At 41.9% G+C, this 27,160-nt stretch overlaps 1 protein-coding gene across 1 annotated transcript in view; it reads left to right on the forward strand.

The window, feature by feature from the left end:
- DIS3L2 (DIS3 like 3'-5' exoribonuclease 2) overlaps positions 1-27,160 on the forward strand; it is a 188,494-nt gene that overhangs the window by 25,744 nt on the left and 135,590 nt on the right. The window contains exons 5-6 of the mRNA XM_032193590.1: positions 488-541; positions 4,652-4,753. Coding sequence (XP_032049481.1) covers positions 488-541; positions 4,652-4,753 — 156 coding nt within the window. The remainder of the gene's footprint in view (positions 1-487; positions 542-4,651; positions 4,754-27,160) is intronic.

Below are 27,160 nucleotides of genomic sequence, written 5' to 3' on the forward strand. Positions count from 1 at the left end.
AAACAGCCAGAGCCTCAGAAGGCTCGCACCTGCTGCCATGCAACCTCAGCAGGTCAGCTTTTCCCTTTACCTCCTATTCTCCAAAAAAAAGCAAAGCCAACGCGCTCCTTTTCCAAAGCAGGGCAAAACAAATGGTTTCGATTGTCTGATTTTAAATGAAGTTGGTGGATGCTTGGCAGAAAATATGTGAAGGGAGCAGGAGGGCTTGGATCCTGAGTTCATCCAGTAGCAGCAACAGCTAATGATTCAACATCTCTTCCATGACAGACTGTAGTAGATCAGCTTAAGCCTATCATGAAACTGCCTTTTGGCTAGAAATTGCTTGGATGCTAAGTTGTCAAGACCTGAAATGTATAATGGAAATTTAGATGTATCTCTCGTGTTTCTCAGTAGATGTATTACCCACAGCTCTCTAATTTAACTGATCTTATATAAAATTAATAAGATTCAGGCATAATCTTTCTCCTTCTCTTTTTTTTTTTTTAAGGGACCCTTGAGAATAAATCCTAAGAAGTACCATGAAGCCTTCATTCCATCTCCAGTAAGTGTAATTTTATAATGCTTTAAAGTTCATAAGTAAAGGTGCATTAATACAGGAGTTATGCTGTGTATGAAAGGTCACTCGGAGGTGAATGTGTTGGAATAAATGAACATGATCTGGATTTTCTTTTAAATCAGATATTCCCAAACAAATTTTGCTTTTTCGTACCTCAAAGAACTACTTACTTGTGCCGAAACTGGGGATACCACTGGGTCCCACAGACACCAGCTGAACTCAGATTTGAGGACCACCACATAGCGTAATTGTAAACCCTCACTTTATGGCTACAGAAGTTTTATAGTCTTTCCACTGATTTAAGTTAATCTTCCCTAAACAAATATGCTCTCCATTTTCGATCTGCTGCATGAGCTAATTTGAAAAGTCATTCCAGAAATAATATGCGTGATTCTCTTTCATGTGCACGCTTTTGCACTAACTGTATATTGGTTGGCTTAGGATGTACTTCTGTCACACGGGACTGGTTTGTGCCTCTTCTCTCTTCTTTCTTTTATTTTTGTTTTTTATTTTTGACAGAAAAGAGGGGCTCTCACAATTTCAAGGACTTCCAGTAAGGAAGGTGACATCACAGCTGGCACAGTCAAAAAGCTTTTTATCTGGAACTGACTTGGTCAAAGTGTTACTATCAACGAGAGAGAGAATTTCATATTAAAATGTTTTGTTGGTGTGGGGGAGAGAAGGCAGGGCCTGCACCAAGGCAGTGAGACACTGACCCTGTTGTTGCCCCTGCTACTGACAGCACTATTGTGCTGGAGCTTGTACTCAAAGCCTTGAAATTTGTGGCAGTGTCAGTTCACTTTATTCATTGGAGATAATGTTTTGGAGCCCCCTGTGTTAGAGAAGAGTGGTGTTACAGAGGTGGAGAAAGGTCAGGGGTGCATGAAGTAGATTAACGTGACCTAGAGGAAGTACGGAGCAGCTCTCTAGTACATCAGTAAAGCAGGACCGAGTGTGTCAGTGAGCAAGGAACTGTGATACTTTCTTTATGGGTGGCCTCAGAGGTGTGATAAGTGTAAGCTGTTAAATATATTCTCTGAAATTACAAAATACTTGGTTCAGTGTGAAATCCAGCTACTCCTGTGAGTTTAATTGCATGTGAAGCTTTACCCTTAATTGCCCCTGGTGCCTTGTGCAGTAAGATTGCCCGCTGTTCTGCAGGGGAAGGTTAGCTGAGGTTATCTCACTTCTCTTTCTACTTTATTTCTCTTTGTGGACCTGGATCCTAGAATCTGCCTTGTCCTGCTAACAAGCAGAATCACACCCAGATAGAGTTGACTGGCTGGTGTGGGCATGGTCCTCTCTTCAGCGGATGCTTTAGGAAGCTTATCGGTCATATAACAGCAGTGGCCAGGGAGGGTAGCAGGAGGGTTTGCAGCCTTAGCATTCTGCAGGACTTCCCATCGTTGCCAGATGCTGCAAGAGCTACAGCTGTGAAAAATCACCCTTTCTCTCCTGCTGTTGACTCGGGCACTGTACCCCTTTCCCTTCAGCTCTCATTTGGCTACGGCTTCATGGAGTTCAAATGCAACAGCTGTTCACCTTTTAACAGCAAAAGTCCCAGGGTATTTCTTGCTGCAAATGTGCTCTGTCCGTCTCATTGTTGTGTGAAGAGTTGAGGCGTAGGTCCAGAGCCTTTCTCTTTAAAAAAAACCTCCTGGAGAATGGGCATGAGCATTTAAATCTCTGCCTCCTATCTTGTGCCATGGTGTGATGTCTGAAATGATGACACTGTCAAGCCAAAGAACGGTACTTCTGAGCACGAGTGGTGGAGTGTATCTTTGGCTGGGCTGTGTTTGTGGAACATTTCTAGAGCAGATGGAAGGGTAGCAGATCTTCCTCTTGTCTGGTGGAGGCAGTGGCACCTGCCACTGATACTCACAGGTGGCCACCGAGTAGTACCAGTGCCCTGCTCCACTGCACCTGGAGGGCGGTTGAGATTTTTGCAAGGGGTTGGGTTCTGATGTAGTGTGGTTCCATCTTAACTTTGTTAGTGATCGGAAGTGCCAGCTGTGTGGAGCTCAAGACAGTAAAGGAAAAAGTGGGATATACAAGGTTCTTGGAGGTATGGAAGTTCATCCGAGTCATGGGCCTGGAGCTACAGGAGTGGTTTTGCCCCGAGGCAAGAAACAAAGCTGATGGCAAATCTAAATACACCTGTTGGTGTAGGCACTGAAATTGACTGCTGTAAAACAGGTGTGTGTATGTATGTGTATATATGTATATTAACTGAGAGTGGCTGTAATTCAAGATCAGGCTTCTGACACAGTATGGAGATGAAGCTTTAAGTGGTGTGATACATCAGGCACTTTTATACAGAGTAGAGGAAAGGCTCTGCCTTCCGTTTTCTTGGACACAGGAGAAAGAAAACAGGAAAAAAGTGTAGAACAATCATCATGAATACCAGCTTGTGTTTGTAGTATAGAGCAGCTGCTTGTACAGACAAAAAAAAAAAAAAAGGCATTTTCCTTAAAAAGTGACTTTGAACTTTTCTTTTTATACGTGTAGTGGATTTAGGTAAGGAGCTTGGGCAGAAAGAAGGGGGTGGGGAGAAATGACGAATAAGACCATGTGTAAAAAATCTGGCTTTTTTGAAAAGAACGGTTTCCAATTTGAATTATGTTGGTCCAAGAGGCTTTGCAATTTTTCTGCATCTTGTCATGGGAGGCAGCTTTCACACAGCTGTTGAGCTGCTGCTGCTTTTCTTTCTAAGAGTAATTTGGTCTCTTGGAGGACGGCCTTAGTTTCACATCATGGCAGGTTTCTGCCGTTTTATTGTTTTGGTATCTAAGCAGAGTAAGATATTTGTGATATTAAGGCTTCATGTTTTCAGGTTATAAAAGAAGTTTTTCTTGGAGACTGAATATACTCGTAGGTCTGATTGGATTTACTTGAGCATTTGAGATTCAGGAGCGTGTATCTGAGAAGGCAGTGAAGTTGTGATGGAGATTTTAATTCCTGTGAGGCTGTTTTTTCATTGAAGGACAATGAAGTTCTAATCTGAAGAAACGCATCCTCTTTTTTGTACTTCAAAATGATGAAAAGTTTTCTCTGTAGAAAAACTGTGGTGACTGCCCACGTTGAAACTAAATGCTCACATTGTTTGACACGTTCATGGTACTGTAAGCAGATGCACGGACTTCTTCATATACTGAATTATGGGGGAATAGGAATGAGAGCAGCAAGAATGCTATAGGTAATAAATCAAAAAGGACAAAATCAGCAAACCTTTAAAAATTAAAACCTCCACATTAGCATCTTTGGAAAACTTCATCTTTATTCACCCCATGAGGAAAATCTTCCAATCCAAATCTAGATGAGCAGAATGCCAAACATGTCTGGCATGGGTAATCAGTGTCTACAATTAGTAGAGGCTCTTGTGCAAGGATGTTAACAAAGAGTTTTGTGAGAAGGTGTCCTAACATGCCTGTTACAGTAAATGATCTTCTGGCTTGCACTTGGCATCTGTAGTCGTAATTTTTTTGAATCTGTTCTAACATTAGTTACACCAAATAATATATGTGGAATATGTGGTGTTAGTTCATTTAAAGAATAAACTACATCCTCAGCCTCTGTCCATGCCACCTTCACAGACTGTTTTGCTTGTCCTGCACTGCTTGTCCTTCCTCCCTTGCTTTCCCATCTCACCCAGGAGAGCAGCAGGCAGCTCTGCACGGGGCACATTGCAGGGACTGTCTTGTAAGCATGTTCTGTGCAATAGCTTTTGCAGTGCTTGAACTGGGAACTTAATACTTGAAGAACTGCGACTGCAGAAAACTCTCTACCCGTTCCCAAGAGTAATTGTAGAGGAACTAAACAGAATTTGCAGACAATACATTTTGAGGGCTTGGCTCTGTCTTGTGTAAATACTGTGCAACTACTGTGCTGGCACATACTTACGAAGGAACTTATTTGCTGAAAGATATTGCATATTGAAGAGCATCTGGTGAATCCATTTCATTTTTGTGCACCACTGCAGGATGTTTGTCTCACCAAGGTGTCTTTTTTTTTTTTTTTTTTTTTTTTGGATGATAGTATTTTAAACCTCATACCAACTCATGTTTTGCTGTGGCATTTTTCTTCCTCTTTGACTAGGATGGGACTCGTGATATCTTTATTGATGGAGTGGTTGCTCGCAACAGAGCCCTGAACGGTGACATCGTGGTAGTGAGACTGCTGCCAAAGGAGCAATGGAAGGTCAGTCCAGTATATTTTTGTGATTTGATGGAAAAAGCTAATTACTGTTTTCACTAAAATTAAGGCCTAAGACTAGAGAACTTCCTATAAATCAGGTTAGCTATATTGTGGTTTATGCTGCTATAGAATAAAATATTGTATTACAACGCTTGGAAGAAGCAACACCTAAAATGGTGAAGCCCCACTCTTTGCATGGATTGTTCTTTATCAATGCATGAAGCTTAATGACGAGGCTGTTTCAAAGCACAATGTTAGAAGTAACTTTTGATATCTGCTATTTAGCTGTCTTCATGCTGTAGTGCTGGATAGCTCTGATTAGGTATTTGCAATTGTTCATGTATTTGACAAGTACTACTCACAAAGCTTTAGTAACGATGACCTCTCTCTACTTTGTGGGTCCTCAGTCCATGGAGAGCTCATCTTGATACAGCTCCAGATTTTGTGGCAATACCTATCTTTGCGTGACTTAGGGTGTAAAATAGCTGGAGCGATTCAAATATGGGAAAATTGTTTTTTCATTTTAATGTTTCAGAATTTCTCTATGCTCTCTTTGTATTTTTTTCTTTCAATGATTAAGGCGAAAGTCCTTTCGAACATCTAAATGATCTTATTTTGTTTGCAGGTAGGTTTTATAACACCTTTATGTAAGGAAAGTTCATACTTTTCTAGAGATGTAGGCTCTGGGATGTGTAAGATACTGTCAGCACTTGTAATTTGGGTTTTTACAAGTGAGCATGACCTAACTGTCAAATTGCTTTCCAGACACACGTTTTCGAATTCTTTGAATGTAAAGACTACTGTATATTGTTTGGACAAAAGTAATAATGAGGGTGATCCAGCAGGGTGGAGACTAGTCTGAACTATTTTGGGCTGGTGCTTTTTGCTCATTCTAGCTAGCTTCTCTGCCTGTTTGAAGCTGAGTTATGATTTTTAGGCTTGCAAATGCAAGGTCTGCAATCTGGTCGTTCATGGAACTTATCTCCTCTGTTTAAATCTACGAGCAATTGGAGTGATGTTTGGAAACCCTTTGAAACTTTTCTGTTCTTTTTAAAGGTGCACACAATGTGTTAATTATGTATTATATATTGACATGCAACTGCAAAACTACCTTCTGCAAAAGGTGATCCTAAGTGGGAACTAAAGCATTACAGGTATATCCACATGCAAACATAGAAAAGAGGTCTGCTGCTATCTGTGCAACCTCTGAAAACCAACACTGAGGATCAAAGCAAAAGTTCTTTGATATCTATTCAAGAGTCCAAATCAGAGTTCAGAAAGGCTGCGATGATTACCGTAAATTTGGAGCACCGAATGCCTATATATAAATTATATTTAGTTTTAGATCGTGTCATATAGTTGCAAAAGTGGAATAGCTTGAGTACTTAGATCCTCTGCCAGGATCTGCCAGCACAAGGGTTTCTTTGTAGTCTTGATACAGGTTGCCTGGACTGGAAGCTTTTTCTGCAGTTGTAGAGTTATATCACTGGCTCTGAAGAAAGATAATGCCCCTCTCTTATATCCTCGTACCCTCATATGTTGAACAGTAATACTCTTTTGTGAATAGGTGAGTGATTTTTATAAGAGGAAGAGTTCAGAATATTCTATCCGTTCTGGGCAAATGCTGAAATAAAACTTCTGGAGAAATGGTGTCTGGAGAATGGTGCGAGGAGGCAATTCAGAAGACTTCAGTGTTTTGTAGTATGGTTGTGATTCTTCTGTGGTGAATTTAACCTTGCCAAATGAAGTAGCTGGAACATGCCAGTCATGTTTTTCAGCCACACAGGTGCTACCCTATGCAGTGTTATTTTTTTTGTTTCTTGCCATCAGCAACTTAATCAGCGATGACATCCCTTTTCCCCTGTTCCCTGAATCTCTCGCTATGCACTCCTGTTTGTATTAGTTCTTTGGGAAAGGTGCCACAAAGTTGCACTGAAAGATACTGCATTCTGCCAAGTAATTCATACTGATTAATGATAAACCGTCGCAAGCTATTTTAGGTTTTTCCATTTGTTTAGTCTCATGCTGCTGCAAAGCTGCCACATAGGTATCTTGAGGGTTTTCTCCTTCCCATTGGGCCTTTGGAGCAAGCTGAACAGCTTCAATTATTTCCTTGAAAAATGTAAATCAGCTGTATGGTATAACTGATGCTCTCTGAAGAGCCTTTATAGACTCTGTACACATTGGCTTGTTAGGATTGAGATGTGCGTGCTGATCATTTTTATGGTTTGCTATTCCCATCCCATTAGTCTGTACTCCACTGAGAACTGAGCTGCCTTTTTTGCTGGTAAACCTGTGTCTTGCACAAAATTACAGGCTGTAAGCCTGACAGGTCTGTGCCTCTCATGTTTTAAGCACCCTGGATGGCCCTTGGATGCTCTGGGGGAGATTTTCCCTTAACTAGTGCAGCTCAGATCTTCTGAGTGCAAAGTTGGTGTGATGCTGTCTCTCAGTAAAGGCAGGGCTTGCCTTACCAAGAACCTCAGTTCAGCTTATGTGTAACCTCGAAAAAGGGGGAAAACCTTGTGGGCTGGTAAAGTGGCAGGTTTTGGCTACGGAAATCTGCGTGTTTGCTTGAAGAGCTGAGAAAGCTGGGAGCTGCCCTGTACCCAGTGAGTCAGTTTTTGTGGGTCAAGTGCCAGTGGGAGGAAAAACTCAGGAGGTAAGTGTCTCTAGGGATGTATTGTGTTCTTCTGAGCCCGTAATGGGTGGTGCCACTGAGAAATGCAAGGGAATGCTGAAGTATTCTAGACGTGTGGTTATACTTTATGCAATACCTTCTTGAGTGGCAAGCGTTATTTTCTTCCTCCAGCCCTCCGCTTCCTGGCTCGGTGGTGGGAAATTTATCAGGCTTGAATTTCTCAACATCGTGTCCTTCCCAGCGCGTGTATCAAGTGGTTGGATGAGCTACCGTGGTCCTCCCCCGTGCTTAATTTGTCTGGTCTGAAAGCTCCTTTTCTTCATACGTCCCCCGGGAGGGCTGCGTGGTGTTCGGTGATGATCCGTTTGTCAGTTCATATTTCTGTGCTCGCTATGAGTTTGGACCAAGAGCCAACAATTTCAGTGGGGCACCGCTTGTTGGGGGAGAGATGTTTTGTCTCAATTTTGGTTATCTTGTGCTCCAGAAAAGAAGGTAGCCGTTGGCTCCGTACCAGGCTAGAGCGGTGTGTGCTGCAGTGACCACATTTGGAGGCGGTATTTCAGAAGTTCCTCTCTTGTCCTCTTGTGTTACATCTTGGGAATATCGAGGTGCTATGGTAACTTTCAAATATTTAGCTGTTGCAAAGTAAGGTATTTGACTTAGACTGTTTTTCCAGGTACTTAACCTACTCTTAGCAAATGAAGTCAGAGTATCATTGCAGTCAGCTAGCCTGTCCCCCTCTTAATTCAGGCTGTAGGGCTTCCCTGAATCTGCGCCTTCAGTCTGTGGAAGAACGTCATGATAAAAGATAACCAGTGATGGAGAACTTACCTCAGACCTTGTCAATTGCTCTGATAAAGAAGAAAAACAGTGCTTTTATTTCTTGACTGATTTTCACTACTTTAAGTTCCACCTGTGGGTTTTTATTATGTTTTATAGGCTTGTGCTTACATCAATTTCAGGAGCTTCAATTATACAGTGACATAATTACTGGAAGGCAAAAAATGTTGATATGATGATTACAGCAATATTTCTCAAGCTCATCAAGGAGGGAAGCAAAGTGTCAGTATAAAGGATAAACCTAACCCATCTTTCCTCACAGCCTCTTTTTGCTCTTTTACCTTCTGCTTAATTGCCAGAGAGAATTTATTCTATTTCGGATATCTGTTTTGGTTTTTCTTGCGAGATGTAATTTCTTTGGTAGAAGGAAATAGCATAATAAGTCACTTGATATCACTTGGGGCTTGGATTCCTGGCCCAATCTCTGGTGCTTTTAGAATAGTAGTTTATAATGTGGAATGTTTTTCATGACAACCGTCTCACGCATTGCATGCTATGGGTGAACTTTTAGAGTCTTAGTCTGAAAATAGCACTCATAAGGACTTTATGCTGCATATTTGACTTGTTCTGCTCAAGACTGTCTGAAAGGAATCTTGGGGGCCAACCTCCTCTTGCTTCCTCCTATCGCTTGCTACAACACACAGGAGAGGTCTCTGGTTCTACATCCTCTTGCAGCAGTGGTATATTCAAATGATAATACATACTACATATATAGAAATGTGTATAAAATAGTATAATAAGAGATTAATCTACCAATTTCTCCAAAAATCAGTGCCTGCACATGGTATCTTTTGTTGCTGTTGTTTCGTGAATTATTTCCTCCTTGGCTTTGCGTTACTTTGTGGTATTTTCAGGTGGTGCATTTGGTCCTGTCAGAAGGTCTCCACGGCCAGGGCTGTAGGACTGCTGGTTTACATACGGTGTATGCTGCTGGGTGGTAGGTCCCGTGTTTTAGTCATGAAGTGTCTGAGGGATGGCAGTAGTCATTCTTTGTAGTTCAGGGGAGTATATTCTGTTCGACGGAAGTGTCAGATGAAATTCAACGCAGCAGGAGATCTTAGAACTGCCTCTTTTAAGGCCGTACATCTGATAAATATTTAAACACCTTCTGTAGAGAAGATATATGCTACAATTCATTTCTCCCAGCTGCGACTGTTGTTGGCATAATTACAAACAAATGGAGAAGGAACAATTTGATTCAAACAAGTCACAAATATCACCGTGTATAACTTGAACAGAGCTACGTATCCTGGCAAGCCACCACCTCCAACTGTTGGTGTAAACCTATGAACCATCAGTTGTTGAGAGGGGATGCTAGCTTTGAATTTGCCCTAGTGAATAATGATTTGTTTCAACCAAATTCTTCTGAGAGTCAGTTTCTTCTCAAAATCTCCCAGCTAATGTAAGGATAACAGTAACTCAGGAGGAGATAGGGTTCTTACAGGGTTATCACAGCAATACTGTTTGAGTCTCAAAGTATGTTGTTTGGAAACATTACATTCATAATAATAAAAAAAAAAGTTCTGGAGAAGTCATTATTGAAATAGTAAGTGTTCTGGCACGCTAAAAGCGTTCAAATGGAATTCATGATATCCAGGAGTAGAGTGGGAAGCTTAAGAAGCCAGCTAGGAAGATGTCCAGAAAAGCAGAGCTTTAACAAATCTGAAAGGTTGATGGATGCTGTAGGGAGAAAGGGCAGCTGTTTTTTTGTTTTGCTGTAGACTTTGCGGAGAGGGCTATAAGCTGATGGCTGTACCTGTGAATGTGCACCCACCTCCCTGGAAAACTGGAGGATGCTGGAGAAGCTTTATTACATAGTTTATGATTGTGCCATTTGTTGGATGACCACGGTTTGTTCCACAATGCTGGGGCTGGTAGACCTTCACTGAGCTGGCATGGCTCTTTCCAGGCTTTGTTTAGCTTTGTTTAGGCTGGGTATGGAACAATAATATTGTAGACTGACAGCAAAAATACTGAGAAAATAGGAAGTGTTGCTCACTGAGAGATACGCAGCATTAAATTTGTTGATCTTCCAGATGTTGCTTTCACAATTTCTTAATCAAATACCACTCGAGGTGAATCAAAGTCTTAATGCAGTGAGTTTTAATAGCAAGATCTGGCATGCTTTTTATGGCGTATAACGATAGAGTTACTAAATTGATATGGGTTGAATGAGATTGCTGTGACCAAGTGCTGATTTTATTCCCTTGCCTCCCCCAAACCTGTAAAACAAGGAGGCAGAAATGCCAGCTTTTGGGATGTTGCAAGCAACCTTACCTTCCTGAGAAAGACTTTTCCTGTCAATACCTGCCTCTGTCTGATGGGAAAGCCAAAACCAGGACCCCAAATAATGAAATCACACAAACAGTTTTGAACACCCTAGTGTCCTTTTAATCCTTCCTCTTTCTGTGCTGGATGAGAGTGATATTAGAATGCAAAATGTTTAGGTAGGGAAGAAGGCAAGCTTCTTGTTATTAACTACATCCTGTTTTACCAGCACAGAATTACATCACAGATGTGGTTTGGCTGCATAGATGCATATAACAGGACAAAAATGTTACCTTTAGGTGAACAGTCAAGCATTAAATAATTATTCACCTCGCATGCAGACAGTTGCTATATTCCCAGTGGAATAAAGGCAGGTAAGCCCCAAGTGATAGGGGTGATTTCAAGCTGAATTAGACACCACAAAATTTCACTGTGCTCCTGGAGGAGCTGCATCTTGAATGGGAGGAAGGGCTCGTGGGAGCATCCGATCTTTAGAACAGGAGTCGAGCCAACGTTTAATACCTGATCTCTTTTACTGCTCTATTTTTTTTTCTCTTGGTCACATGAATATAATCTAGTACAGCAAATTGTTTCCTTTAACAACTAACTTTTCTTCAAATGATTGTTTTAAACTCTATTCTTCCAAGTCTTCTGTAAATATCCACACATCACTGTAGATTATTCTTAATCCAATCTCTTATATAACTACTATCATTTTGGATTTTTCTTAGTCCTTGGTTCCTGTGGAATTAGTATTTCTTAGAACTGTTTGCTTTTTGCCAGTTTGGAGACGTATTTGATGATATCACATGAGTATTTGGAGCCCGCACCTTATAAGAATGTCAGGATACCTGTTGTTGTGATGGTGTTGGTTTTGGGAACGTCACGCACGTTAAACTCACTTAACTTTTTTATAAACGTTCTCTTGAAAGCCTGTCCAGATTTGCAGTAGTCTGGGTTTCTTTCAGTTCCACATAAAAAGACTTAAGTTTAAATAAAGCATAATGATGATAAAAGTCCTATCTGGCCTAAAGTTTGTACAATGAAGAAATTTTTTCTATGAAGAAAGGCCTCGAGCAAACAAGATTTTTTTTTCCTTTTTTTTTTAGGGAGATTGCATCCCCAATTTAATTTGGTAGCCGGAGAAATGAAGAACTTCTATGGCACTTTAAAATATGTTGATTTTTTAAAGTCCCTTAGATGAGGTGCTTTGGACAGTATCCTAGGCTCTGAAGAGAAGGAAGAGTGCTATGTATCTATCTGCATGTTTGTTCTTGTTATTGGCTGGCAGAAAAAAGGCAACTGGCTGCAGTATTTGCATGTGGTCAAAGCTGTTAAGGTTGGCTCATTAACTCTTTTCTCTGATTTCCTTAACTTGTGTTTGTTTTTCTTTAAAGCCATAAATCAGAGGGACAGGGGATCTAAAATAGAGATGATTTATGTAAATGAAGAATTGCAGCAGCCGCCGGTATGGGAGAGAGGGATTTTTCTACAACAGGTTATGTGGGCAAGATGTGGGACCTTGTTTATAACCAAGTGGTTCTTGGAGATAAGGAAGATATTTGTCATCAGGAATGGAATGCCTTAAATTTGTTGACAGAAAGAAATTTGTAACACGCTAGGATGAAGTTATTTCTAGTCTAATAGGTTTAGAATCGGCATGCTGCTAGCTGCAGAGGGCCAGGACGGTTGTGCCTTCCCCAAAACACCATTCCTGTTTTCTTCCAGGTGAGACAAAGTGCAGCCAGGCTGAGGAGAACTCCTGGCCTCCCACTGCTCTGCTACCTCCCTGACATCATTTGCTGTTGGGGGGATTCCCTTCTGCTCAGAGTTTGAAAGCAATGCCCTAACTGTAGGCACGTCACAAGAACAGGGAATGAGTCTGTTCTTGGTGCGCTACCAAACAGTAGGAGGTGGCCACTAAGGCTCGTGCATCAACAGCAGTTTTCTTAAGAGTTTCTGCTAACGCAAGGAGTCTTATTTCAGCAGCTACTTGGGATTATCCTTAATCCAATTAACATACAAATCAATGCCCTGGAGTCTGTATCTGGCAGCATCTTTCTGCAACACCTTTGAAGAATTGCAAGTGATTCTTTTAATCAAATTTCTTGTTGGAGGTGCCACTCAAAACACTGAAAGATAAATTAAAATGCTTCCTGATTATCTCTCCTAACAAATTCCTCACTGCTGCAGTAGTTGTGCACTTGACATCATTTCTCAGCATGTGCTCACTGATAAGACAGCTGGTGTGCATTTTTGAAGGTCCCAGATTCTATCTGAGCTTTGCAGTTTTTGTTCCAGCCTCAACTACACAGAGGCATTAAAAAAGATTTGGTAATGACTCTAGGAAAATATGGCAGGACAGACTGCTCATCTTCTAACTATGCTGGAAAAGGCATCACTTTTGTTTCCTGGCTTTCTCATTGTTTATATAGGTTTATTTTTGTTTTCTCTCAGGTAAGGCAATAAATGGTTCATAAAAGCCAGTCTGTCTTGTTTTGATTTAATTTTTTTTTAAGGTTTCCGGTATGCTAATGGTTCAGCCATATTTGGTTTTATTGTCTCCTGGGGCCGAAGCATTTCTTTGTTTTTTAGCTTTGTCTATATTATTTTAAAACACAAAGCAGTGCCAAAATACATACTGCTTAATTGAGCAGCTTTGGAAGTGTGAGAATGAAGACTTGGCACGATCTAGCTAGCACTTGTGTATTTTGGTTACAAAAGTGACTGAAGAATTCCCCAGACGTCATTCTCGGTTCTGTCTGGAAATATCCTCTTCTGTGTTCTCACATAAAGGTGTATATCCTGCATAGTGCTTGTTGGTGCTTGGAAATCCCAACTGTGATGTTTTGACTAATTAGCTTGCTGTCAGGACATCCCTTCTTGTGGTGTTCTCCTTGCTTTTTGCTCGTTTGTTGGAACGAGCGTTGACCGCTTTGTTTGTACCCTGTGTAGAAATTGGCATCTTTCACTATGGTCTCTAAATCCCTCGTGGCATTGTGTTCGCTGGGTTGTGCCTGGCTGGGGAAAGGAGCTGTGTGCAGTGGGAAGGCCGTGTCAGCAGCTTTTCCCAATTCCTGAAATACTGGCACCAGGGGAGTAGGATGGCGTGGGGGGTTCTGCGTTATAGTACAGTGGCTGCATGCCCACCTCTCAGTTTTCCTCAATTTATTTATTTTCTTTAAAGTGAGTTTCCTCCAAGGCTTTATCACTTCTTTTGAGGTCAGATTGCCGGACTGTCTCTTTTTTTTCTGTGCTGACCACGTCTCTCTTGTAGTAACTACAGCTGGCTTAGCTTCAGGCTCAACTCTTTTCCCCTCAGGCACGAAGACAAGAGGTTTTTCAGTGACAGACATCTTCTCCAAGGGCTCCCATCCACAACAAACCAGGGCAGAGCCCAGCCCTGTGTGACAATCCTATGGGACCCATGGCCTTCATAGTCTGACTGCCTTGGACACAGCTCGATGTCTTTCTAACCAAGTGACATCCCCTCATCTTCAGGCTCGCGGCCTTGGCGGAGTGGCCCAACAATGGCGGAGCTTGGTGAAGGCCTTTCAGCTCAGCCATCGCCTCGCGGCTGCGCCTTGAATGTCTTTGTCCCTTAAATGCCTAATTGGTGGCTGTGTTTAGAGAGGCAGTGTAGGGCCTCCCTGCTAATTTCTTTCAGCCTCTCCATATTCGAGCAGTGCCCAGGCGGCGTAGCAGCGATCCGTTGCAGTGAGTGTGCCCTGCTGCGTCACCCGGCAGCGTGCCTCAGCCACTGACGAGCTGCACAGCATCACCACCCCTGCCTCCTGGGCGAGCAGAATAGTGCTCGTGCCTGGCTCTAGTTTGTTTATCCAGCCCAGAAGGGGCTCTAATGCCATGGGTGAGTGCTGTGTTGGCAAGCCATCTGGTACTTGAGCTCACCTCTTCGGGCCTGTGCTGCACCATGCAGACATACCCAAGTTAAACGCATGGCCATTAGTTTAATCTGATTTAGTTCAGTCGTTGTGCTTCATACATAGCCAGGGCAGTGTTTTGACAGCGTGGCATTACATTATCTACCCTTCCTGTTTTTTCCCCCCATATTCTTGAAGTTTTCTCTAAAGCTGTTTATCCTTTTTAGTTTTTGCACAGTTGTTGAACTATGGGTGTAATGTGTTTATCAGCTTAGATTCACGTCTTGGAAACTTAGTTTACCTTTTTATGTAATGCTTTATCACTAATGCATGGTAATGTTTCCTGGCAGGATATGCATTGTTAAAATTTGTTAGCAGAGGAACAAAAAAAAATAACTGTAGAAGCGGATGGCTACACTTCTGTAAGGTTCAAAAGTTTGTGAAGCAAAAAGGGAAAATGTTCTTCATGGTACCTGACATCATTTTAGTCCCACCGTCCTTCTTTCCCATGGGGGAACTCGTATCAGTGGCTAAGATATAACGGAGCCCAAAGACTAGGTGTGGTGGCAGCCGTAACTGTCAAATAAAGGAAAGACTGGGAGGGGAAGGCTGGCCTTGTCAGGGCAGTGTCTCCATCTGTACAGTAATTTCCTATGAGCTGCCTGAGACCTTGGGCGGACTTTTCGCTAGTGCTAACAAAACCAAGAGCATGCATCAAAATTGATTTTTTTTTTTTTTTCCCCTATTGTTTTTTGTCATTGAAGTGGTTGACGTTGTCCAGTAGGCAGTTATTAGCTGACTGCCCTTCTGCTCCAGCGAAGCCACTTGAGCAGGTTAATGACATGGGGTGCTTGGGACTGAGTGGCAGATCACTAAAACAGCCAACTTTATTGACATGGGAATGGTCCCGGGGCCTGAGGGTTGTCTTTGAGAAATCAGCTGCTATGATCGTAAATAAACTATCATACTGTGCTTCAGAGCTCCAGTTTCCAAGCACTGATTTCTGTTAAGTGCTTTGTGAGAGCAAAAAGAAAAATAATCTGCAGTTAAACTAATCTCCTCTAACAATGTATAATGTATTCTGAGGATCAGTGCTTGAGGGAAGGGCATTGTACAAAACAGAAGACAACAAAATATACATAACTCTGTGCTGGGCTGTTGTGGTAGTAGGAAACGGAGCTTGTGTATCAGCCTCGCTGATTAAACACTGTGGTTTCCCCGGCCAGGGATCGATCACTGTAGAAAGCCAGAAGTATTTGTCAAATATTCTTCATTAAAAAATTTCACATCCTGTTCTTTTTGTCTTTGTGGACTTGCCTCAACACCTCTGTTGCTCAGCAGGCAGGGATTGTTCCCTCCTGCCCCATCTCAGGGATTAAGGGTCATATTGTGTACCTCTTCTTCTTAGCCCTGGCTTCATACAGAAGCAGCTGATTGTATGGTGAGTCTGTGTCGCTTGAGGGAGATGAGGGACCAGGATGAGAATAAATGCTTGGCCTCTACTGAGCAGCTCTGCGTCCTAGTGTCTGTTAAAGAACTTCTCTTCCCTTTGTAGAAGCAGTGTGAAGGAGGTATAGAGAGTGGTTCCTGAGTTGTGGCTGGCAAGAAACCTTAGGAAATGCTCTTTGTTTAGATTGCATTAACCATTTTTAGGGTCAAGTGTTTTTCTAGCTGCATCCATAGTTGGACGTGCTGTACAGTATAGGATTATGATATAAAAAAAGCAATGAAACATCAATGTGGTATTTTATATTTGCTTTGTTCTGCTTTATTAATTGCTACCACCTTTTCAAAATTTTCAAGTCTTTTTCAGAAAGAAGGACATCAGAATAAATGTCTTCCTGCCTGCTTTGCATCCCTTCAGCTCTGAAATGTAAAACAATGCAGGCTTATCAAAAACTCCATTCTTTTCCAGGCCAAAGCCAGGGAAGCTTTAGGTCTTTAGCAATGTATACATAACCTTTTTTTCAGAATAAAAAAGCCCCTATCTCCAAACAGAATGAATTATCTTTGATGCATGTTGTGAAAAAAAAATCTACCCCAGAACAGTGGGATTTTTCTACTCCAATCTTCCTGATATTATGACCGTGACGAAGCAAATATAATGGAGTGAGTTTAAAATGAAAAGCCCAGTTCATGTGTCTTTGATAAATGACAGTGAATACAGACAAGGAGGACTTTTTAAAGCTTTCTCTGAAAAACTGCTTAAATTGTGCCTTAATATATTGCACATTACGTTATATTTACACTTTTGTAAACACTGCAGTTAAAGTTGAGGTTAGTCAACCTTTCTGTGTTACAAGCTTAGAAAATTGAGTGCAACTCTACAGTAAAACTTGATCTGGGCAGAAAACTAGCTTTAGAGGTTTGTTTTGAAGCCAATGCTTTATGGACAAAATTTGGTAAGTCTGTTTAGTGATTTTTTCCAAATTAAAGTAAAATGTGCGTGTCGAAGTGGTTTCATATCACTTTGTACCTGTGGAAGGACTTAACTAAAAGTATTTTCTTCTAGAATGGAGCTGGGTAACTGGTGACTCCAGGATAACAACTCAATGTGTTTGCTGCCATTTGGATACAGGAGGAGGGGAGAGGAAAAATAGGAAAGACCCAGAGTTTTCAGGATACGTTTGAGCTTTTGGTAGTTTGGGGTTTTCTTTGGAAAAGCTAACTATTCATTAAAAGTGAATACCTCTAGAATCTAGTAAATCATACAAGTGCACGTGACTCTTCTGATGTGATAGATGAGCACGTTAGGGCACTGATGGGGAAACTTCATCTTCAGTAGTTGTTGGCTTGTTGGACAGGAATGAGCCGCTCCCTGTGGAGGTCATGAGTACAGTAGTACTTGTGTGGCAATTTTTGACTGTTCAAAAGGAACAAGAGTGCTTTAAATTCCCAAGTAATACGTAGTTACACGAACTGTAGCCTGCGAAGTTTCCAGCTAATAAGTTTGAGTAACTTAGACTTGTAAAAGTTCTGTATTTTATCATTAAAGAAAAATAAGACAGAGTACTTTTTGTATCGGAGGGCTGCAGCATGCTTGTTTCACTGTAGCTGTCATATCCATATGTTTCATGTGACTCGATGCAAAATATTTATACAGGTGAGAACAGTGTCTGTAGTGAGACTGATTTGTATATTAATTTACCTTGATTCCTAATTTCAAACAATCATGGCAACTTGGTTTTTCCTTTAGAGATCTGGTTGATTCTGAGTGCTTGTAGGTCTTGCTGATCCTAGCTCATTCTTTTATATCGTTGGCAATTTACAAATTCATAACTTTCTCCAGTATCATTTGAAGGGGAATTTGATGTGAGCAGCTCCTAAAGCCATGATGAGAAGACAGAATAAGAGATACATGGCTGAATGTGTAAGAACTGAAACTGGTTTTCATCCAGTTCTTGAAGTATTAGCCTTATTTTTAATTTGTCTAGAGTGAGGCTTTGAAAAACTGTGGGTGTACAAATTGTTCTGGGCAAGGAAAGCAAAACTGTTTTAAGACATTATGAAAACCATCCATATGGTAAAGTTTGGGTAGAACATTTTAATGGTACTTGCAGGACTGTGCATAATGCAGTGAAATAACTTCTGGGAGGCTTTAAGACAACTTTACAAAGTGGTCAAATTAGAAAGAAAATTATTAGCTAAGAATTCAGTAACTGAAGTTTTATTATGATGGAGCCTTATAAAGTTTTTACAAGGAAGCAGGTTTGATCGCATACTTGGTTTGAAGTCAAGTTTGCGTTGCACATAATCTTTGTTCTTCAAGAGCCTTTCTCACTTGATATGACTGTGCTCCTGAAAGGAAGGATGCCTTTGGGGGAGGTGACTGGCTGTATTTGCTCATGGCAAGCTGCACAGGTGCATTGGTGTGGAGTGGGGAACGGTCCTTCCACGGAGCTGGAAGAAGTGGTGTGAACCGGTAGGTTATCGATAACCTTTTGTATGTTCAACAAGACAAATCCTTCCGGGCAATTGTTTCACTGTGAGCACACGCTTATCACCGGATGTTTTTGGACTTGTATCCCTTTTAATTTGTTTTGGATCGGGGACTGCAGAAGTCATTTAATCATCTGCCAACAGGCAGCAAAAGCATTAACTTCTGAAAATGGCAGGGCAGGGAGTGGGGGTTTGAGGCGTGCTGCCTCAGCAGTGTGCCCACGGAGCTGTGGATGCCACCGAAAGGTGTGTGTGTGCAGGAGGGTGTCACAGGGCATGGAGCAAGCATCCCCCAGCTTGTTGCAATTCTTAAGCAAGAATCGCAGCTGCTCCTAGTGCATAGTGTGCAGCCTCCTGGTGTCATTTGCCATCCCCTGGTGCTGTACAATTTGGGGGGCTAGGGGTCATAAAGATACTTTTTATTTAGCAGTCTGGGGGTAGAATAGCACAGGAGGGTGTGTGCGTGCTTCAACACTTAGCAGTGCCCCTCTCTGCCCCAAAACCACCTTTGTCATTTACCTTCTCCATATGCACACTCTGTCCCCGCAGTGCCTGGGCCCAACAAAGCCCAGCTGTGGAGGTAGAAATGGTGACTTTGGGTGACAAATGAAGAAGAGGGACTTGGATTCGGATTCCCAGCAGCCCAAGAACAAACTGCTGTGTGAAGTGTTTTCCTCAGATAAAGCTGTGATTGGTAAAATAACACATTAGCTCGAAGGGTGAATAGCCACTGCATTGAATCACAGAATTATATATAATTATTTAGGTTGGAAGAGACTTTCAAGATCATCACGTCCAGCTTTCAAAACATGTTGGAATATTTATGGAGGCATTTAATTAAAAAAAAAAAAAAGTGGAGGACTTCATGTTTCACTTCTGAGGGTATGGCTTTTCACATGTCCCTTGCTTTCCAGACAATGTAGATACTTAGGGCACTAACAGTCTTTGGGATGGCTATCTGATAGTGATAGTATGGGAGCAGGCAAGTGGAAAAATTGCCTTGTCAGAGCCAGCAAATACACTGGTTTTACTGGTGAGAAAGCAAATGGAAGGGGTTTCCTAAAGCTGTGAGCTGCCTGGGTAGGATCTGAGAACTTTGTCCTTCTTCCTTTCCTGTGTTATCAGCTCAAGATGAATGTTGAATCATTGTTAGCTACAAGTCATGTTTCGTTATTGGAGACCTGTCAGAAGATTTGATTAATAACCCAGAGCGTTTGGATTCAGTGTGATAAAACTAATCATAACAAAGGGCTCTCGTGCCTAACTTAAGCTGTGAAGAAAATCCTGGTATCTTAGGAGTGAGTATATATAAAAGGGCTAACTTTTTTTTGCTTTTTTACAACATAAACATAAACTCACTTGGTGAGTTGCAGACTTCTGGTGCTGTTTCTAGAGGCTGTTATCCAAACTTTCCTGCAACGAAGCTGAGATTTAGTCCTACCATTTGTAGAGTTTCAAGAAAAATATTCCTTGAGACCTCTTAGCTTGTACAATGGAAGTTTATATGGAAACAGCCTATTTAATTGATGTAGATAATAGTAATGAACACAAATTTAGTTTCTCCCTAGTTCTATGGAAAGCCCTGACTTTTTGCTGGGTGCAGATCTTTGATTTTTTTTTTATTTTTTAAGTTGCTTAAATATTAGATCAGTAACACATTTTCTATAATACAGTTTCCCTGTGGTGGATATTCTTGAAGTAATTTCTTCTGAAAGCTGTTAAGTGTTATCCCATAGAGACTTTTACCCAGAGAAGAAAATCAATCCAGTGAAGGATGCTTTGAGTTCAGCAGAACCGTACGAAGCAGCTTTGAATTTACCCGGCTTGTTTAACTAGTGTGTTGAAAGACCAATGTGGTTGCCTCTCTGACTCAAAGCAATTCCGTGCAATGTAGTAGAAGGGAGAAATATTTCCTTCCTTTCTGGTAAAAAGGCCTGGCAGGCTGTAATCTTTAATAATGAATGTTTGCAGGTAGCACGGCCCAGATGTCCTGTTTGAGCTGGCTACCTTGCAAAGGTCTGATTTGGTGTCCTTGTTCTGTGATTTCCAGCGTTGAAGTGCGAGCTCTTGTTGGATGACTAACGCATTTCAACAGCGGTCAGTGCTTTTGAAGACCGAGTGTTCTTAATATATTAAATATTTCATTAATGACATAAGCAGGTGTCAAGGCTGGTTCACAGTCACATGTCTTTGAGCCATGCTTCTGAATTTTGTCATTCGCCGATTAATTTTGCAGGAGTGTCAAATGGGGTTAACACTTGACATTGCAGAGCTCAGGCTGTGGCACTTTTCCCACATGGCCTGTTAGCAGCTTGGCTTTGTAGCTCTTAACACAACCAAGCGCATATTTTTTTTCTTGTATTTCTACTTCCCTTTGCATTTTGTTGCAGCGTTTCCTGTGTATGCGTTAAAAGAGGCGGAGGGGTGTTCAAAATATTAAGAGGAGTGCATTGCTACAGGTGGGCACTGCTCCGGTGTTTGAGGTAAATCTCTTCTAGCGACTGTAGCCACACAGCTCATCACCACCTTTATACAGCCTGCGAGATTTGCTTTGTTACAGGATGCAGCCGTGCATTTCTTAGTGGAAAGCCAAGTTTATCTCGAGGGGGAATTTCATGGCAAGTTGCAGTACAGAGGTGTAGGCTGTCAGCAAGAAGGAGCTGGTGTGACCGTATGAGCTGTATCAGCCTGGTGGTGGGCTTCGTCAGACTGAGCCAAAAGGTAAAACAGATGCAGCTGAATATAGATCAGTGTATTAATCATTTCTGGGAATGGCTAAGGTATTGGAATTTGGAAGCATAATTCAAAGATTTGCCAAGTTAGCCTGTGATGATCACTAGGAGAAGAGTTTGCCCAGGAGGAATGAGTTATAAAGTAATTCAGGATGCTCTTAAAAGTAATAATAATAAAAAAAAACACATGCACAAGCAAACTTTAATGACCAAGGTGTAATGGCTTTGTGCTGCCATCAGCAATGTTTAAATCTGCAGGCTTTTTTTGTTTGCACCTGTTTTTTTTTTTCCTGATCTCATAACTGGCCATTGTAACAGAAGTGGAATTTGATTGAGAGACCAACTTTTCCTTTTGGATGGGGTAGGAGCTACCTACCACAATAATGTTTCTGTACTTGTGATCATGGGCACTGTCACTATTTCCATTATAAATTTCTGGATTTTTTTTAAAAGGAGCTTAAAACTCAGTTGTAAAAATTTGTTCTTGGCAGAGGACTTGTATACAAGATCTCAGCTTGAATAAGGCTTTTTAATGAATTTTGGGAGAGAAGGAAAACCTGGACTTCTCTGTAAGTTGAGGTTACAGAAAAGAAACACGCACAGAAATCTCATGTTAGAGGTCATTTGTAGAGAAGTAGAAGAGAAATCCTCCAGCATTTGTCCCTTGCCCTTCATTCAGTTTTAATTTGAATTATAACAATTGGGCTTAACTTCTGGTTCATTCTGTGGAAGAGTTTGCTAGAACAGCATCCACTGCCACGCAGGAAAATCACACCAGAAGGTGCCTGGCATTAAAAAAGTGAACTCTGTGGTGGCTTCTTCATGCTCGCTGTAGGGAAAAGCTATATGAATTGCTGGTCGTGAAGGTGGGATGGGATATATCTTGTTCATGGTAAATCTTGTTTTGAAGGAAAGAAGCAGAACTAGGCTTTTCCTATTTACCAAATTTTTCAGTGCTGTGGGAGTTGCTCTGAGACCACGTTCAGTCAATGTATATTTTCACTGGGTTAAATAAACCTGGATGCTGATGTCATGAAAATTAGCCGAGGAGCCTGGTGGAGGATGCTGATGCATTTTACTCTTCTAATAAACACTGTTTCGAAATGTAATGAAGCATACCATATTGCTAAAGGTAAATGCAAGCAAACTGGCTGTGGGCATTTAGCCTGAAGTGCTTGCTTTTTAATAAGATTCATCGCTCCGTAATTTGAGCAGATCCATATGACGCAAATGCCAGCAGTCGTTTCCCTGTCTCCATTTCAAGAGGAAACCTGGTGATACTGATTGTTTGCACTAGACGGAGAGAAAACACTGCAGCAAGACAGGTCCTCAGCAAAATGCTGAGCATCACCCATTTGAACAAAAATGCTGAGCATCACCCATCTGAGTCGAGAAGTGTCTTTGCTGTACCTTGGGTCCCTGGTTGCAAGCGCAAACTGAAGCGAGTTTGCTTCAGCTCCTGTTAAGGTGGGCTCCTTTCCAAGGCAGTCTGCGCCTAGCCTTATTGTTCTCATCTATTCCCTCCTGTTCATGTGTTTTATCTTTAATAAAAACTCCCTAAAAGTTTTATGTGGCAATGTTGGATGTGTTTTGGTACAGGACCCAGTACGTTGTGTCCCTGGTTCTGCCTGGGGGAACTGAGCACAGCTAGAAAACAAATACCCCTGGGAAGGATGCATTTTGCCAAGGAATAGTGAGAAACCCATGCTTTTAATGGACAGTTCCTTTCCTTCCAAAAGGAAAAGAAAGGTGTACCTATTCCCTGGAGACATACCAGCTACTGTGCTGTTGTGCCACTCCTTGTTTCACGTCTCCTGTTGTGGCAGGCTTTTGTCTCCCTTCTTCGAGAGGTTAGTTCTTTGGTACTTCTGCTCTTGTGTGTGTATAGGTGAAGCTACGTAATAAGGAAAAGCCACAGCAGAACTGAATATCTGGAGAGCACCTTGGTGAACTGGTTTTGTTGCTGTATGTTTGGTGAAGGTGTTGCAACTTCAGTTCTCTTGTATAGGCATTCTCACATTGTAAGAAATTTCAGAATCGGATTTGGTTCTAAACTAGTTGAAGTTTCAGTTTTAAATATCGTGACCAAGGTATGAATTAGTTTTGGATAGATGTGGAGAAACAAATTGTGAAAAATTCTTTTTAGTAAATGCCGGACGCTTATGAACAGGTAGCTGTGCTGTGGTTATAACTGTAGTCATTCATAATTTTGCTTCTGTTTTGCTATTCTAATGATACTCCCAAATGTGATACAATAGAAGGATGTCTCAGGTCAGCTTTAAATAGAAATTCAATAATTGCTCTGAGTGTTAAGCCTCAGAGCACGAGCCTGTTCGCTCTGTGTGTGGAAGTAAGGATCTGCATTCTCCCAAATACAAGAGGTGCTTCTTTTTTTGGAACTGTGGGACATTTCTTTCCATCCTGGTTTACTAATCTCTACTAGCAGCTGTAAAAAAAACTGACAGTGTCCTTCAATCATGTGAGTACCTACTATGAAAGTCTGCTCTGTAGCTGTGAACACCTGGATGCCTTCTGTGGGGTTAAGCCTTAGTCCCTGGAAGCCTCCCTCAGTTAACAGAAAGCCAACTGGTGTGTTAGTGTTTCTGATAAGCCCTAAGCATAACATAATGCTTTGAACCTAGGTGAAGTATTTGGAAACGTTAATCCTCATGCTTGCATGTAAACCAAATTTCATCCCCATTTTCTGAGTGGAGAAATACCCTTCTTGTTTTATCTTGTGACACCTGCCCTACCCAGCTGGCTTAAATGCTTTTCTCTGACTTCTTGTTCTTGCTTTGCCCATGAAGCAGAACAACCCAGGATATTTAATTTATGAAAACTGATCGAGTATTTATATTTGTGGCTTTCCCACGTATCCGTGCAGCTGCTTAGCTATTTTCAACCTTCTTTTTGCACTTGGACTCTGCCTTACTAGCAGTGTGAAATTCAGCTCTAATGTCTTTGGGACAGAATATGCAGATCTGCCCAGCACGATGGCAAGCAGTGCGAAATGGGCAAAATGGTTTGAATGACTTACCCAAAAGACATGGGTAATTGAGAGCAGGATTGCTTTCCTTGTGCACTTCAGTAAGGAACCTGTTGTAAGTGTAAGACAGATACAGAGGTCAGGGCTTTCCTGGCTGCAGTAATGATTTAATGTGAGCGCAGTCAGTCCCGTCTGCACTTTTGAACTAGGCATTGAAAAACTCAGTCATCTGTGTGCTTGGGTGAAATGGTCTCTAAGTCAGGAAGCCCAAAGAAATGGATTTGTTGTAGGTTTAGGTCACAGTCTGAAAACCAACCCTGTGTATTTGCAGGAATCCGTGCTGCTGTCATCATCCTCCTCTTGTCCGCAGGCACTTGGTGCTTTGTGTCGCAGTGAGATGCTGTCCAGAGTCACAATTTGCTGGTATCAGGTGTGAAAGAGTATGTTTGGCTCACAGCTTGTCTTCTGGACGCAGAAAGCTCTCAACATTAGAGGAGGCTGTTATCTTTTTATCCTCATTTAATCATCTGAATTTCCCCCCTCCCTTCTTACCATGCCCACAGGAATTACCTCTTTCAACTCATTTCCTCTGCAGGTGGTTCTCCTCTTCAGCCAGGGCTGTTCCTGTTCTGCCACAGCTGCCTCTGAGCCGGTTCAGTGCCTGTCTGAGGGTGATGGGAAGCGTACTGGATCCACAGTGATCTTGCTGCCATTTCCAGTCATGCACACCAGTGCAGCACGCAGAAACAACTGACCTGGGGCTTGGTTGATGTCTCAACCCATTAATTTCCTAGAGGCTGGAGCTGCTCAGTGAGAAGCCACGCTGGTAGATGGTACCTGCTGACTCCTGTGTAGAAAACAAAGTTAAAGTAGACTTTCAATCTTTTTTAACTAAAAGTCTCTGAGTTTCCTGGGATACCCCTCCAGCACCTGTTCTGAAATGCTTTTACCTTCACACCAAAGAGTGGGTATCTTCATAGGAAGTACTGGCTGCATGCGTGCAGTTTAATAGTATCATACTGGCTCCAGATGAGACTTGTTCTTGGTTGGAGCCCTATTTTGATGTGATTGAAATCTGATTCAGGAATCGATGTAGGTGCCAGTTTCCTTGGTGAGACAGGGTAGAGGCTGTGGGAGTAGGATTTAATTTTGCCATGCTTGTCTGATGGGATTGAGGCAAGCATGGCAGGGTGCAGGCAGCCCCAAGCAGCTGTGTTTTGCCTTCCTTGTCCTCAGAGGAGCGGCTGATGACAATGTATATGCAGGAATGTTTCTGCAGAAAATGAAATGAAACAAAGATGGGGCAGCCAAGCTGTTGACTGAATGCAGCCATAAAGATGAATGACTGAGAAGACGAAGAAGCGAAGAACTATTTGAAGCACTCCTAGAGTGGGAGTCTCGGTGACGCTTCAGTGATGACTTGTTTAGGTTCCTGATGCTCTTCTTCCACTGCATGAATAAATAAGCAGACCTGGGCCGATGGAACACATCAAAGGAGGCTCCCACTGGGACATATATACTCTGAAAACTTCCATAAATTGTTCTGTAATATGACAGTTTCCAATTATGGGTTTTCATAATAAGAGGCTTATTGGCAAACAGTAATGCGAGTTAGCTGTGGAAATTTCTATTGCTTTTCTTGGCCCCGGCGTGCTTCCTGAACAGTGTGTGCTTTGTCCCAGGTGTACCATTCTGGGCTTTGAAAGTGTGTCAAAACATGTGCAGGGCTGAGACCCCTGGGAACTGGCACTCGGAACCCAATCAAAAGGAGTGAAACAAGAAAGTGAGGGGCTTAAGGCACAAGCTCTGACGTGTTAATTCTCGGTTGATTTGTTTCCTGCCGTGATAAGTTAAAGTGCTGATCACCAGTAAGAGATTTTCGTAGACGCGTACGAAATCATTTTTACAGAATTTGGAGAGAAGTTTCAAACCTATATAGCCTTGGGAGGTATAGATATGCAAATATCTTGGATAGCCCTTGCGGTACATTTCGATTAGTTTGCATTGTCAACCTACTTTTCTCTTACGGGCACGTGCGGGTGCAGGCTTGTTCGGTTTGAAATGTTGAATGTGCCTTCAAAGGGTATCATTGTTTCCAGGAAATATGTTTTTCATACATACTTAAAAAAAAGAAAAAAAAAGAAAAAAGGCAGCAGTGGATAATACTTTGGGTTTGTGTGAGCCAGTGGTGTGGATTTGCTTGGCATGGAAGCTCTCAAACGATACACTCGGCACAAGTAGATTCTTTTCTGATTACATGCGAGCACTATGTAATAATTACATCTTTTAAAATATATTGATTCAGGGTATTGTTGTTTTGAAGCTGCAAATGATCCAAAAGCCTGTCTGCTTCTTTACATCAGCTGCAAGCTGGATATCTTTCTGCAACAGTTTGCTGAAAATGCAGTGATTTCAGAGAATCGTATCGTTGAAGATGTAACCTTACGTTGCTCTCTTTCTCTAATCCACCCCTCTTGAGTGATTTATTCGAGGGACTGTGCATCATAGGTTTTGTCCTGGCACCCATTCCTGTAGTGTTGCAGTGCCTGTCCACATTACCAGAAAAAGATGGCTGGGAGACAGTTTTTAAAAAAGAAGTTAAACCAAAAAGAAAAGAACACACACACAAAGAAAAGAAAACCAGTTCCAGTTAGCAGAGAGGGTTTTGCTGCCAGTGTGGATGGGGCATAATTTGATTTAAATGACTTTTGAAAAACAGTTCTCAAAATTGTTCCATGCATTTTCTTCCTGGCTACTGTTGAAAATATGGAGCCGAATATTTTCTGTGATGTTTCAAACCAATATGTTCTGGCAACCTCATAGCTGGGCCCTGTGCATTACACTCTCGTTTCCAGTTCGCTGTGGCCTGGAGTGCAACACACAGCTCATGAGATGCACCAAAGTGGGAGGTCTTGCGAGGAGCAGGCAATACAAAGACCCAAGGTACAAGGAACATTTCGCTGGGGTCCAGCAGGGAGGCTGCCAGCGTGAAGGGCCTCTTTTATGAAAAGAGTTTGTTTGTAGGAGATGGAGGAACTGCGTGTGCCTGGTTGGATTTTGTGAGCCTGACTGTGGGATGAGCGTGTAGGAGAAGGTTGAGTCCTGCGTGTGCTAAAGGTTGGA

This window comes from Aythya fuligula, chromosome 9 (genome assembly GCF_009819795.1).
Source record: "Aythya fuligula isolate bAytFul2 chromosome 9, bAytFul2.pri, whole genome shotgun sequence".
NCBI lineage: Eukaryota > Metazoa > Chordata > Aves > Anseriformes > Anatidae > Aythya > Aythya fuligula.